The sequence below is a fragment of the Lactuca saligna genome, chromosome 8 (assembly GCF_052625555.1).
Source record: "Lactuca saligna cultivar CGN05327 chromosome 8, ASM5262555v1, whole genome shotgun sequence".
Taxonomy (NCBI): Eukaryota; Viridiplantae; Streptophyta; class Magnoliopsida; order Asterales; family Asteraceae; genus Lactuca; species Lactuca saligna.
The window spans coordinates 17,817,608-17,832,135 of NC_136424.1; the positions used below are offsets into that span (position 1 = coordinate 17,817,608).

The window sequence follows — 14,528 nt, forward strand, 5'->3', positions numbered from 1 at the left end:
TTTTATCAGTCCAGCATTCTTGAGAGGTAAGTCTCCTCACCTTACCAATGGATCGAAGGCACCAAGGTCGGCCCATTACTTGTTATGTGTGTGATAGTTGATTATGTGATATGTGGTATGCTAGTTGCATTTATGATACTTGCATGGAAGACCTTGGGGGGGGGGGGGTTTCCCGGGGCACTTAGGTGTAAGACCTCGAAGGGTTTCCACGGCATCCTAGGTAAAGACCTCGGAGGGTTCCCGAGGCACTTAGGTATAAGACTTTGGAGGGTTTCCACGACATCCTAGGTAAAGACCTTGGGGGTTCCCGAGGCATTAGGGTATAAGACCCTGGAGGGTTTCTAGGGCATCCTTAGTCAAGACCTCGAGGGGGTTCCAGAGGCATTAGGGTATAAGACCCTGGAAATGAAAGGACAATCCATGATGAGTCACATAGATTCACTCTTATTTTTTAACTGAAAATATAAATATTTCAACAAATATAAAAAATTCTTAAACCAACATGTAGGAGTGTTTGGGATTACTTTTTTAAAACTAAAAGTCTTTTTTTATAAAAGGACTTTTTGTAAAAAAAATGTTTTTTAAAATATGTTGGCTTGACTTTTAAAGTTTTTAAATGGTAAAAAGCCAAAAATCACAAAAAGATGTGATTTCATGACTTTTGGAAAATCATTTTTTTGTTCTCGTCAAAAAATTGTTTTAAAAAGAGCTTTTATACTCACCAAATAACTTTTGGATATTTTTGATTTTTTGAAAAAGTTAGAAGTCTAAAAATCATTTTAGAAATAATATCAAATACCCTTCCACATGTGTCTACAAGGAGACTTGAACCTTTGATCTTAAAGAGAAAAAGCACCTACATAGTGTAACACCATGAAAATTTATAACCAATTTAAACTTTTCAGAAACAACTCATATTCATTAAGCTATTACAAAAAGGTTTTCAATTCATTTATTATTAGAGTATCCCAGAAACATTAACATAAAACCGAAGAGCGGTACGATCACGCCTTCGCCTTACCACGGTCTCCTGAAGTATCTGAAATAATACACTGAAACCGTAAGCTCGAAAGCTTAGTGAGTTACCCCCAAAATACCAACCACAATACCATACACATATCATATCATATCATAAATCGAACAGCCATGCATATCGAGTCTACAGTGTAACTGGTCCGCCTGCACCAGGCCTTCAGTCCACCCGGTCCATTCTTTCTCCGAGTCTACAGTATGATTGGTTCGCCCGCACCGGGCCTTTAGTCTGTCTGGTCCACTCTCCGAGCCTCAGCACGTATGGTCCGCCCTCTTGGGGCCTTCAGCCTATCCGGACCACTCGTCGGGCCTTCGGTCTAACTGATCCGCCCTGGGTATGTTGGCCTACAGCACAAAGCAGGACCCACCTCAACCCAACCTCAGTCCAACAACCATGTCCACATAAACATATAATCATATAGCAATTCACAATTAATCAACCGATTTAGCATATCACATAACATAGCAACATCCTAACCAGGATACCGACCTAACCAGTCACTAACATAGCATCATCCTATATACCAGGATACCGACCTTAACCAAGTCTCTAACATATACCATCCTAATTACCAGGTCTCTAACATATCCCATCTGATAAAGGGCCGGCCTTGGTGCCTTAGACCTGTCGATACAGTGAGGATAACTCACCTGCAACTGCCAACTTGAAGAAATAAGACCACGTTGCTCCGACCACCAGCACGAACTCAACCAATGATCATTACCAAATAACCAAAACCAATAAACACCATTAATTACCAAAATACCCTTGAAAGTCAAACTGGTCAACCATTGGTCCAAGTCAAAGTCCTCAATCAAAGTCAACCTTCCTGGTTGACCCTACTCGCCGAGTCAACCCGTTGACTCATCGAGTTCCTATGCTCAAAAACTCCCATGCCATGACTCAACTCACCAAGTCGCCCCAAGACTCGTCGAGTCCAACAAACTTAGAGTCTCTTCCTGCTCAACTCACCAAGTCATCCCCTCCCGACTCACCGATTCACAGCTCAACCAAAGTGGTTAGGACTTCACGACCAGACTCGCCGAGTCTAAGAACAGACTCGTTGAGTCCAATGCAATATTCAACGGACTCGCCGAGTTGTTCTTCTAACTCGTCGAGTTCCTGCCCATCTTCATACAACTCGCCGAGTTACTATGCGACTCAAAACTGATATCAAGCCCGACTCGCCGAGTCCATACGTAATATCTTTATTCAGACGATCACAGGTCATTCCATTGCTTCCAATACATAGATCTGGACTCCTAGGGCCAGATTCACACGTAAAGTTTCCAACTTTACGTGCATGCAAGGCTCAACAAGATCTAATCAAGCTAAAATGAAGGTTTAAGGCAAGGACACTCTCAATCAAGCCCCAAAGCTATCACTTTCTGATCACATGTCTCCAAACCAACCTAGATCTGAAGTTGCAACCTCGAATCTAGTCTCTATACCCGAAATAGATCTCAACCATGCTAAATAACCCCAAATCACACACCATGGATGAAATAATAAGGGAATAGCTTAAGGTAAGGTCATTTTACCATAGAGATGAGTCTAAACTAATGTAGACTTCAGACCCACAAGCTCTCTTGATGCTATCCTCAAATTCCTCCAACTTCTCTTCACAAATTTCTTCTTCCAAGCTTCAATCTTCTCAACAATGGAGTCTCTCACGATTTAGGGTTTCACTGGAACACTCAGGGAAGATAGAGGCTGAAATGAAGGCATATCATTCTTTAAATAGGGTGCAAACCCCAGGAATTAGGGTTTCTCATTCCAACACGGACTCGTCGAGTCCAGCCTCCGACTCGGCAAGTCCGGTCACTTAACATGTGCTCGACACACGCTTTAGACTCGACGAGTTGCAGCTCCCACTCGCCGAGTCCGGTCACTTAACATGTGCTCGACACACGCTTTAGACTCGACGAGTTGCAGCTCCCACTCGCCGAGTTCCTCTTTTCCAAACTTACACTTTACCCCATGAACTCTTAATCCTTACTTTGGGATGTTACACATAGATTCACCCTTTAATATATTTGTTATTGATTGCTAAATTAATCTAATTCTATTATAACTAGAAAATTAATTTACAATACATAATTATATAGATATTGTACTATTATTCTATAATAATTTATATTATGTTAAAAGGGTTATTCCACAAGATGTCTTATTCTTTTTTTTTTCCAACCTAATTTATTTTTTTCAAAATAAACTTAATTTTTAAATATTTCTTGTTATTTCATTAATGAAGTTAGCACTGACCACCAGTATCTAAATTTGGTTTATTTCATAAATGTATACTTTTGTCTTTTTTGTTTTTCTTTAGACCTAGAGCTGTAAAAAGTCATACGTAAGACTTTGATCATATGGACCATGTTTTCGTATGAGGATACTTTTACAATATTTTTGGGTTCAAGGGAGGAATAGGACAAATTTTACATTTGTCTACTTTTCAAGAGCGGGGGCGGTGGGCTCCGTCCTAAATACCCCACGTGAACCCCAAAAATAATTATTTTATATCTAACTATTTTTATTTAAAAAATAGAATATTAAACTTAGAGTAATCATTGCAAAATATATAGTTTATATTTAAATAATTAATGTAACATGTAAAACTAAACGAAATAAATTAGTAAAAGATAAGATATAAATTAGTAAAAGATAAGATAAAAGAAGATTAAACTGAAGATTAGGGTGAAGAGACCACACACATTTGAAGGTGATCAACCTATGTAAAATATTGTGTTAACAAGTTGTCTTGATGATAATGCTAATGGACTGGTAATGGGAAGTTTTTTTCAAACTTTATGTTAAAGTACATTTTGTTTATAGTAAAATGAAACCTATGCTGTTGTTTTCATTTGTATAGTGGAATTAAAAGTGATGGACCCAGTTGGCGCCGACCATGGAAAGTATTATATTGTTTGGTTAATATTCTATCATTCACGTAGCCTAATACCTCCTGACAATTATTCACGAATATCGCGTCATCTCATCCACATTTTAGTTATTACAACAAAAGAAAATTATTTACCTTTTACCATGCAAACATGTTTAAAAGTTCAACAAAATACAACAACATTAAACCTTTTGTAAAGTACATATATCTAATATCAAATACGTTGCATAATTCTATTTTTCAGGAATATACAATTGTAAGCAATGTAATATTGCTATAGCATGGTGTGCATGTTGATGATCCGATTAAATAACGTCAACCTGTCTTTTACCGAATGAAACCGATACTTTTTGTATGAAAAAAGAAAAAAATATCGATCCAAATAAGACAAATCAATAGTCATGTTGTAAAGTGTAAACATCAGATTATCCTTTATACAATAGTACAGAAGGGTCTTACGAGCCAAGTGAAATTATACAGGGGTTTTTTTGAAATATATTTCATATACGTGTAAAAATGTGATTTCATTCTTACAAGAAAACTCCAAAATCCGAAGCATGCTAAGGATTTCCTCTAGAAAATTATGCCAGTGATGTAATCAAATAAATTCAAACCCACAATTAATGATAAACCCTAATTTCTCTCTCATATCAATTCAATTTAGCCACCGTTTTATTCATTTCATTCTTCTTTATCGTAATTCCATTTCTTTCATAATAATACCACCTTCTTAACCTCGATTCATCGAAATCTTTCGTGTTTTCAGGATCCTGAAATCAGTAATCATTCGGGGGATTTTCATCAATCCTCTCGGGATTCGTTTGGTTTCATAATCAAGGTTAATTACGAATCAGAATCTTTGATGATCACAAACTCATTGTTCTGTTAGTTCGATAAGTCGAATCAATCCCATAAGGTATGATTTCATTGATTCAACATCATTTCCAGTTCTCGAACCACATATGAACAGTGAATTCGATTAATTATCGATTATGATTTTCATAAACTGATGTGTTTCAATCTTTCATTTGGTTTGGTGAAGTGCGTATTGAATGATTGTGTTTTTTTTTTTTTTTTCTAAACATGAATGTGGGTTTACTTACTTCCTGCATATAATAATCTTCTTTAATTATGATGCTCTCATGATGACGTTTTCTCTGAATTTTTCCTTTTTAGCAGCAGCTAATCACTTTACCTTGTTATCGATACAACGTCTGCATAGAGATACGAAGCTGTTGAAGATGATAAGAACTGAAAGGAACAACAATCCAAGTGTCATTGCAAAGTTAATGGGTCTTCATGAGGTGCCATTGAAGCAACAGCCAGTTTCTAGACCAAAAAGAGTGTTGTCTGAGAACTATCTCCAGAAATCTGCTTCTGTAGGTTCACGAAGAAGAAGATGGAGTAAAGTTAAGCAAAAGAATATGGAGATATTAAAGAAACCGAAGTCAACATTAAATGATTCAAGTAAGGATGTTTCTTTAAGGTATCTTGAGAAAAGAAGTACTACTTTTGGGTGGGAATTCAAGAAGCAGCTTTTAGAAAGATCAAAAAAGCCCAAAGTTTGTCAAGAAATTTGGTCTGGTATACGGGTTTGTGATCATAGTGAGGTGCCTTCAATGGCGGGTCTTGAGTCAACGCAGAGATTAGGATTAGGAACACAAGATTGGAAAATAATATCAGCCACCAAATTGGTATATAAACGATTTAACATCTCTTCTCTTCCCAATAAAAAGTTCAAGAAAGTGTCTAAACATGATTTGGGATTCACCTCTGGGAGACAACACAACAATGTGTTGACAAATTCTGAGGATGTTGAGTTTTCTTCTGGTGATGAAGGGATCAAACAAATAGATGAGAAAGTAGAATGCAACGATTCTGCAAAAGAAGGATGTTTACCCTGTTCTTTGGATGTTTCTTTTGAACAGGTAATACTTGCTGCTTTTCATTATGGTTTTCTTTTCTGAAGCTAAACATATGTCGTCGCAAATTTTGCAGGATTCACCATTGACGTCTTTAAATTGCGTCGATATCGATGATGAACATGGAAGCAACACGACTGAAGCTCATCATCCGAGTCCAAATTCAGTCCTGGAACCAGAAAATTTATCAATCGATGAATACGGTGATAAATTTAGCACCGATCTCCATGGTTTGTGGATGAAACTTCAGATTCTGAAATCAGAATCGGAAGAAAACCAATCTAAACCTGAAATCGTCACATCAAGTGACGAGGATGCTGCCGAAACCGAAAGATGCTTCGGACCAAAAGAAAGTCGAGAATTTTCGTACCTTGTCAACGTGCTCAATGAAATTGAAAGTTTCGAAAGATGGCATTCCGTCGAACACGTTGTGAGCCCCTTGATTTTTGAAACATTAGAGAAGAAATACGGGAAGCAGGAGACGTGGAATAAGGCGGATAGGCGGTTGTTGTTTGATCGTATAAAATTAGGGTTATCAGAAATTCTCAGACAACATGTGGAATTTATAGTATACTCGAAGCTTTTGAAGAGAAAAATGAGTAGCATTTTGAGGAGGGACGCCATTGAAGAAGAACTGTGGAAAATGGTAGTTAGTGAAGGAAAGGAAGTCAATGTTAACGCTGACTTATCTGAGAAGGCTGTGGGGAAGGAACCATGGTTAGAAGAGTTGGGGGAGGAAGTGGATTCCATTGTTGTAGAGATTGAAGCTTTTTTGTTCAATGAGCTTGCATTAGAGCTGGTTGCTTTTTGAAATATTATTTTCATTCTTTTAAAGAAAATATAGTGTATGATTATAGAGATTGATTTGCATATAGTTTAAGAGTGTATATCAACAAATATCATTGTCATTTTTGTAGATTTGCGAGGGCATAAAGGTGTATGTTTGGTTTGCTTGGAAGACCTTTCTGTAATAGTTGAGTATCTACCAAAACAATTCCTCCAACGTTGTATTGTTTGAAGGGTTAATTGATTTGTATAAATTATCTTAGTTTTTGTATAAATTATCTTAGTTTTCTCAATCCGGGTAACAAATTATCCCTACTTAAGTTTCTAAACTAACAATTGTATATTTAATACAACTATACGTTTATATTTTTTTTGGGTATTGAAGAAAATCTAGTTACCTTAACACCGTTTTTGAGTTTTTTAGGAAGTGAAGGGAGGGATTAGGAGGGATTAAAAGCGGAAAACTTGTTTTTGAGTTTTTTCTAAAGAGGTAAATAGAAGGAAATGAAAGGATTTGAAGGGGGAGATTTTAGCTATTTTTCACACAAATTTATCAGCCCAATTTTGGGTAGATTTAAAGGGAAAACAACAAAATTTATTTGTCTATTCGGGACTTCATACCATCAAACTATTTTTCTATCATTTTCATTATCACAACATATTTATTTTCGTTCTCCTAGAACCTCTTCTTCACTTCATCGAACTAATGTTCATCGTCTTCTCTCATTCCTCTTCTCTGATGAAGCTAATGAACCCTAACTAGGGGTAAAAACATCATTTGACAATGCAATTTTTCTCCCCTTAAACCCGACAATACATCTATCTTTTCTTCTTTCTTTCTTCATATTCTCGCTATCTTTTCCCTTTCAATCTTCTCAATCTCCTTTAACCCTAACTAGGGGTAAAAACATCATTTGACAATAAAATTTCTCTCTCCCCTTAAACCCCACAATATATCCATCTTTTCTTCTTTCTCTTTCCTTATCCTTACTATCTTTCCCCTTCTTTCTCTTTCCTTATCCTTACTATCTTTCCCCTTCCAGCCTTCCCATTCTCCTTTCCCCTTACACTCGAGAACAAGGTTTGTTGCTTTCCCCTTACACTCGAGAACAAGGTTTGTTGATTTGATATGTGATGTGTATGTACACTATAATCTTTATGTTAAAGAAAAGACTTTCTCAAATTGAGTGTTCACATTTAATTAATCTAGCTTCATAGTAGCTTTACTTTTATTTTAATTATATTTTAGAAAGAAAAAAATATATCAATAAAACCGTTTATCCTTAATCCTTTCATTTTTTTTGAAGGATTGAATGATTAAATAAAAACCAACTAGCAAAAAGGTTATAGAACAGTTACAAAAGAAGATAAAACAGTGGGTTTTGTAACAACAAAATACAGTCTACTCTAATGTTTTTGTAAAAGAAATCTACTCTAATGTTTTTGTTCCTATTAAAAAGAAGTGATCACATTTTTTTCGGTAGTACTATTTCTAGGAAATTAGAAGATTAGAAAACCACCGAAAACCTCCGGATCATCCAAATGGTAATCAAAACTATCACTTCCAAGGCTTTTCTCTTCAAAACTTTCATAATGATAGTATAATATTCTTGTCTACTTTTAATGAATTTACCTAACATAAATCATTAATAATTATCAAGATTTAGAAATTCTTTTGTAGAGTTGATACTTGATGTTGATGTTCGTTCTTTTTCATCTCGCAATTTAATTATATATTTCGTTAGCTTTATTTCAGTTGGAGGTAAACTAGATAAAAACTATGCTCAATATGATAAATTTTGAAAATCGACAAATACACGTTTTGATTACAAATCACTCCAGAATACAACATATAAATAGTAAAGCGCTACAAGCACAACCAAGAATCATCTAACACAAACTTAACAAAGGCCACAGACATCTATACTGTAGTAAGGTAGACATTAACGTGGACAATGGTTTCGACACCATCGGTAGTATGTTCGTCCACCTGTGGCAAACTCTCAATGGTCGCATACCCTTTAGCCTCCTCATACTTCCCTGTCCCACCAATCACCGCAATATGTGATATCTCAGAAGCTGTCCGATGAACCCCAAAAAAGCTAATCGTGTCATCAACCTCATGATCACTACCATGAAACAATGTCGTGAGTGCAAAGGTATGACTACTTCCATCCAATGAGCTTGCAAGATAAAAACCTTGACCTTGACCGATGACACCTGTCCCGAGCTCATGGCCTTCGGTTAACTCATTGTCAATAACAGTGATCGACCCGAACATGAGTTGTTCAAGTGTTATGCCAGCTGGCAGTTGACCGGCTGTAACGAATGGTTGGTTGTTTCCACCATTGACAACATTGTTGTTCCCGGTGTTTTGGAGAACGGTGTTGGAATTTGGATTGTTGGGGTTGTTGCCGTTAAAACCGGCTAAGAACGGGAGGTTGTTGTTGTTGACTATACCGTTGATGTTGTTCAACGGGACTCCACCGGTGATGGGGAACACTTGGCTGTTAGGTGTTGAGAATGGAACAGCGTTAGCGTTTGAACTGGCTATGATTCCGGTGACCACCCTGCTTGTAGCATGAGACCCTCCCATGACATCATGCATAAAGAAACTCAAAGTCGGGTGTTCTGCACCTACGGTGGCACCACCAGCGACAACAGCACCGCCACCTGACCCTCCTGTTGTTGTAACGTCTACACCAACAGGAGTGGCCACTGGCGCCGCCACTGTAGGCGCTACTTTAGTTGGTAGTGAGACAGTGGGTCCCACTACTGGCGCAGGTGCCAGAGTGGTAGGAATCTGACCACTTGGTAATGTAGGTGTTGGGTCTTCGTTAGGGGTGTCATCCTCGTCTATTGGGCCACTAGTCGTTTCGGGCTGATTAGTAGGAAGTGGGATCGTTGGGGCGATAGATGTTGTGTCATCGTCAGTTGTATCTATGAGAATTCGGGCCCCACTGGAACATTCTAGAGAAATGGCTAGCAAGAAGATGCAAATTGTAGTTTTGAGAATGGTAGAAGCGGATAACTTGAGAATCGCCATTTGGGTGGTGTTGTTTTTTTGTTGGAAAGGGAAGATGTGTGTAGTTGATGAAGAGGAGTGTGTGCATATGGGGGGGCATATATAGTGTCGTGTGATGGAGTTGATGAGATGGATGGAGTTGTTTGGTTCACAAATGGTGGGTGTTTTGTTTTGGGTCAACTACTACTTTAATAACCATATGTTGCCTACTTAAAAGTTTGTATACGTTAATAAATAACAGCAAAAAGGAAAAAGGCATGCTAATTATTAAGATATATAATACAGTAGTATTTTCAGATTTTCTAATAACATATTAAAACAAAAAAAAAATTAATCAAATAGCATATTTAAATTTTATTGTTCATTATTTGTAAAATCTTGTAATTACAACATATACAACATCTTGCAATCTAAATAAACTATTATTTATGGTTTAGTTAACTTTAGGTGTCTGTTTTTTTTTTTAATGGACTTAACGAATGAATGTGAAAGTTAATATACTCGATCAGATATATATACCTATTTCTTTTTTACTTAATGAATATAACACATCTGAATCAATGAAGTGGAGATGTGATGAGTTTATGTATTCAGACGTGTTTATTCCATTTTACCCTCCTTGTCTCTCATCCTATCACCCACGTTCTATCATTTGTTTTTCCCATCAGCATTTTATCTTCCAACCCAATCAACATTGAAGCTTCATATTCTCCTATTTTATACATCGTTCTTCTCATAATCTTATCATAGTTTGCTTTATTGAAATTTTACAATTTGCTGCTTCATTTCATTCATTAATTTCACAACAATTTTTTATTTGGACATCATACAATTTGCATTTTGACTATTGATTTTATGGTTTTGAAATCATGTGCTTCACTGTAAATTTGCTTCAATGAGGTTTATAATTAATTTTATGGTTCCGTTATTACCGTTTTATGATTTCAATGTAATTTGGTTTTACGGTTGTATTGTTTCATTTGCTTCAATGAGGTTCACAAATAATTTTCATGGTTTGCAATAGGTGGATTATTTTCATGGCAATAGGTGGATTGTATTTGATTTGGTTGTGCTATATACATGATTTGTGTTGTGTAACAATTATTTGGATTTATTTTTTATTAGTTGAACTTATTTAAAAATTAAATAGTAAATTTAAGTTATTTGTTATGTTATTTTAATTTTTTTAATTATTTAATTTGATATTATACACTTATATTTTATAACATTTATTAAATAAATGATAATTTATATTTTAAATAGAATGGTAAAATAGTAATTTATCTAGATTCGCATTCAGTTAAAAAAAAAATTACATCAGCAACACTTTATAAGTTTAGATATTATTATATATTCGATACATTTATATATTTAGGACTTAACTAAGAAAAAAAATGATACCTTGGCATATAATGTAGTTTCAAAAAATTAATGTGGTTAAACACGTTATTAATATGATTTTTCTTTTGTAAATATATAATCAAAAAGTATAAAAAACATGATGACCTTTTTATATATTGTTATGGAAAAAGATTAGGCTTATGGTTTTACATACGGCTAATGCAATCAGGGAAAAAAGTTAGCATGATAACACGTTTATATATTGTTATGGGAAAAAGCAAAAAATAATGAAAAAATATAAATCGGACACCCAATATGAAAGTTAATCGCTAAACACTAACTATATTTTGATTGTAAAGACATTGTTGGAGTATAAAATAATACTAAACACATAAATATGTCACATTTACATATTTTGTTTTAATATTTAAATCATATATAAGATACATGGCGCATATATTTATATTTTTGAACTATCATTTTGTTCGGTTTCAATCATAATTATTAACAAAAACAATTAGATTGAAATAATATTAAGGACCATCTTGACTCATATAATTTTTTTAGTAATAGTTTAAATATTATTTTCAAATTGAGAATTTGATGATTAGAAAAATTGGTAATAGGATTCAAGACGAATTTTTGGAATGAATAGTAGATTGAGCCAAGGTTATTAGCTATTCAATTCTCAAGACTTTATATGTTGAAGATTCTAAAAAATAGGCTTGGTTTTACAGTGGAGAAGGCATGTGCGGGTAGTGAGTGGGCGAATTTCACTGAGTTGAGCTTCTTGTAGGTTTGCTTCTTACGAAGATGAAAGATTATCCATGGTTGAAGTTTGGGCAATTGGTAGTTTCTTAGATTCTTCATTCAGTTGTTTTTTGGATAGTAGCTCCATCACGACTAATTTTTCAACAATTTGAACAAAATGGTTCACATTAGAGTTAACATTTTAGCTCAACTTGTTACTTTCGAATCAGTTGGCAACCACAAATAATTTCCATCGATGATGTATGGATTTAGAATCGATTTTATGCACTTTTGCGAGTTAACAATTTAACCAGCATTACATATATTATGTAAATGTTTGTCGGTTAAAAAGTTGTGGCCGAAGATAAGCCATTGTTGGGGGATTACAAATTCGTAGTCTATAACTTTGGTGACTTTGATTGGATGGTCTAACTCGATCGACTTTCAGGACCACGAAAACAATGGCATTCAAGAGATATGCGACATAAATAAATATCTACAAATTGCAATGAAAAATTATTAAGTATTATCTGTCTGTTATTGTATCTTTAGCAACGCAAGAGGCAACACTCAAGTGAACATCTAAATTATTAAAAATAAACTTCCAAGCATTTGGATTAACACAAATGAATGAATTCATTTTACAATTGATAGTCACTATCAGTCAATAAATTTCTCATAGCTTAACATTATTGTCTAAGAATACAATATTCTAGGTGTACATAGAATATTATTTGTTTAAATGTATGAAAAATTAGTATGTATAGATGTATTTACCGATATCTCAACCTAGGTAAACATCTAACAAAAGAAAATCATTTGTCTCTCCATCTTCTTTTTTAACTTTCGAGTTTAGTTTAACAACCTTTAATGTTGCGTATCCGTTGGCACCATCATATTTCCCTGTGCCTCCAATGATTGCAACATGAGATTCCTGATTTATATCTGCTTGATACACTCCAAAAAATCTCAATTCGTGTGCAAAATCATTGTTAAGAAAGCTTGTTGTCATCGCCATCATTTGGTTATTTCCGTTTTCTGAGCTAGAGACATACATCCCTTTCGCTTTCCCAAAAGGCTTCAAGCCATACATATTTGTGCTTTCTAACAAGTCAACATCAATTATGTTAACCATACCAAATTCCAATTCATTTTCGAGGATAGGAAAGCTTATCCCACTTCCAAATCCATACAAGCCAGATGTTTGCCTTGGGGTGGAACTGGAATCAGGAATAGGGATTCCTCCTACCGGTGGAAAAAGGCCTAACGGTTTCGAAAAGGGAATGGTTTGACCGTTGACTTTAGTTGGTGGTGTTGTGGTTGAAGGGTGTTGTAACTTCAAGTTTAGCACATTTGGCATGTAGAAACTCATTGTCTTATGATGGTGGTGGTGGTTCTTTGGTGAGGGTTGTGGTGGTGATGGAAGACCGCTAAGGGTTCGTGCCGAAAGTGATTGGTGGATGGTGATGAAGAGTAACAAGAAGAAAGAAGCTAGAGATGTTAAGTTGGAGGGGGGTTTGGGTAGTCCCATGGAGAGACTAAGAGGCTTTTGTGCACTATTTTTTGATGGATAAATAGGCGAGAGGATGTCATAGTGGTTTTGGTTGCAAAGTGGAGTGGTTATTGATGTAAGCTTATGGGGAATAAGTCAAGTCATGTAACTTTTAGTGCTTTTCTTTTGGAGTTGCTGGTGCTCGAAAGGTAACAAATCCATGTTCTTTTTGTATGATTAGAGTCAATAATCATATTGATTTTATTATTTTAGTTTGATTATTAATCAATTTAACAAACTAAAATAAATAATAAAAATGGTTAACCCAGACTCTAACTATAAATATTAATAATTTATATCTTAAAAAAATCATGCATCTTTTGATAAAAACGAGTGAAAGTAGTTAATTTGGACTAAAATGTAATGTATTTTCCGTTATTTTTCTTGTCGAGACATCTACCCAAAACATGATTTATGTATCTATTGGTGTTTTTCTTTTTCCCTGTAAACGTCTAAACAAATTAAAACTTTCATAAATTAATGACGGCAAAAATCAATACGATTTTTGTGTTCATTAAAACTAGGGCTGAATATTAGTGAGTTTAGGTCCGTTTAGGTGGGTTTAAGGATAAATCTGAACTTAAACCGAAAAGTTTGCTTTTTGGCTTTTGAAACATATTGGGTTCGAATTTTGAATGAATTCGTTTTCAGTTTCTTGGGTTGGTTTTTCAGTTTTAACCTGTAGGTCGGATGGGTTTTGCTTTTTTGGTTTCCACATATAGGCTTTTTGGTTTCAAATTAGTAAGTTATTACACAATAACTATAAATAATATATTAAATTTACTAAGTCATGCTTAAGCACTAACTTACGAATCTAGTTCTAACTAAGTAGTGTATTAATAATATATTAAATGTCTTAAATAAATTATATAATGAGTCTATGAGTCTGTTTCGGTTTTTTGGGTAGATTATGGTTCAGTTTTACATATTGGCTTAATTTCAGTTTTGTGGGTCGGTTACAAAAATCCAAGCCAAAATTTTCAGTTTTAAAATACAAACGCAAAACCAATAGGTTCGGTTTAGTTTTGGTTTTGTCGGTTTGTTGTTTTGATTTTACTCATCCCTAATTAAAACATTTTTCTTTTTAAAACCATCTAATTACAATGTCCTAAAGATTTTTTGTTTTGTAAGACGCATATAAGATGTATTTTTATTAGGGTTTACGTTAAGTCCACTTAAAATAGTAATTAAAACACACACAATTTTGCATTTTTTTT

At 34.9% G+C, this 14,528-nt stretch overlaps 3 protein-coding genes and 1 long non-coding RNA gene across 5 annotated transcripts; 1 reads left to right on the plus strand and 3 right to left on the minus strand.

Annotated features, from left to right (window-relative positions):
• Window positions 1-4,584: 4,584 nt before the first annotated feature.
• On the minus strand, window positions 4,585-6,329 carry LOC145012508 (uncharacterized). Of its 2 annotated transcripts, XR_013664546.1 has the most exons (4): window positions 6,228-6,329; window positions 5,835-6,026; window positions 5,039-5,312; window positions 4,585-4,705 (listed from the first exon to the last, which is right to left on the minus strand). It is a non-coding gene; the product is annotated as an uncharacterized LOC145012508 (long non-coding RNA). The 2 variants fall into 2 exon arrangements; XR_013664545.1 differs by having other exon boundaries at window positions 5,039-6,026.
• On the plus strand, window positions 5,177-6,860 carry LOC145012507 (uncharacterized). The gene is made up of 2 exons (XM_078971307.1): window positions 5,177-5,863; window positions 5,934-6,860. Exons 1-2 carry the CDS (start codon window positions 5,177-5,179, stop codon window positions 6,666-6,668), a joined length of 1,422 nt encoding a protein of 473 aa, XP_078827433.1. The 3' UTR covers window positions 6,669-6,860.
• A 1,580-nt stretch (window positions 6,861-8,440) lies between these two features.
• On the minus strand, window positions 8,441-9,739 carry LOC145007938 (dirigent protein 24-like). The gene has a single exon (XM_078966552.1). It carries the CDS (start codon window positions 9,687-9,689, stop codon window positions 8,565-8,567), a length of 1,125 nt encoding a protein of 374 aa, XP_078822678.1. The 5' UTR covers window positions 9,690-9,739; the 3' UTR covers window positions 8,441-8,564.
• A 2,804-nt stretch (window positions 9,740-12,543) lies between these two features.
• LOC145009441 (dirigent protein 16-like) lies at window positions 12,544-13,131 on the minus strand. Its single transcript, XM_078968136.1, has one exon. The coding sequence runs from the start codon at window positions 13,129-13,131 to the stop codon at window positions 12,544-12,546; it is 588 nt and encodes a 195-aa protein (XP_078824262.1).
• Between the last annotated feature and the right edge of the window lie 1,397 nt (window positions 13,132-14,528).

Excerpts from the sequence above, each read along its gene's own strand:
- LOC145012507 (XM_078971307.1), top strand. The coding sequence starts at position 5,177 with ATGATAAGAACTGAAAGGAACAACAATCCAAGTGTCATTGCAAAGTTA. Across the intron at positions 5,864-5,933 it reads TGGATGTTTCTTTTGAACAG|GATTCACCATTGACGTCTTT; the intron begins GTAATACTTGCT and ends CAAATTTTGCAG.
- LOC145009441 (XM_078968136.1), bottom strand. The coding sequence starts at position 13,131 with ATGAGTTTCTACATGCCAAATGTGCTAAACTTGAAGTTACAACACCCT.
- LOC145007938 (XM_078966552.1), bottom strand. The coding sequence starts at position 9,689 with ATGGCGATTCTCAAGTTATCCGCTTCTACCATTCTCAAAACTACAATT.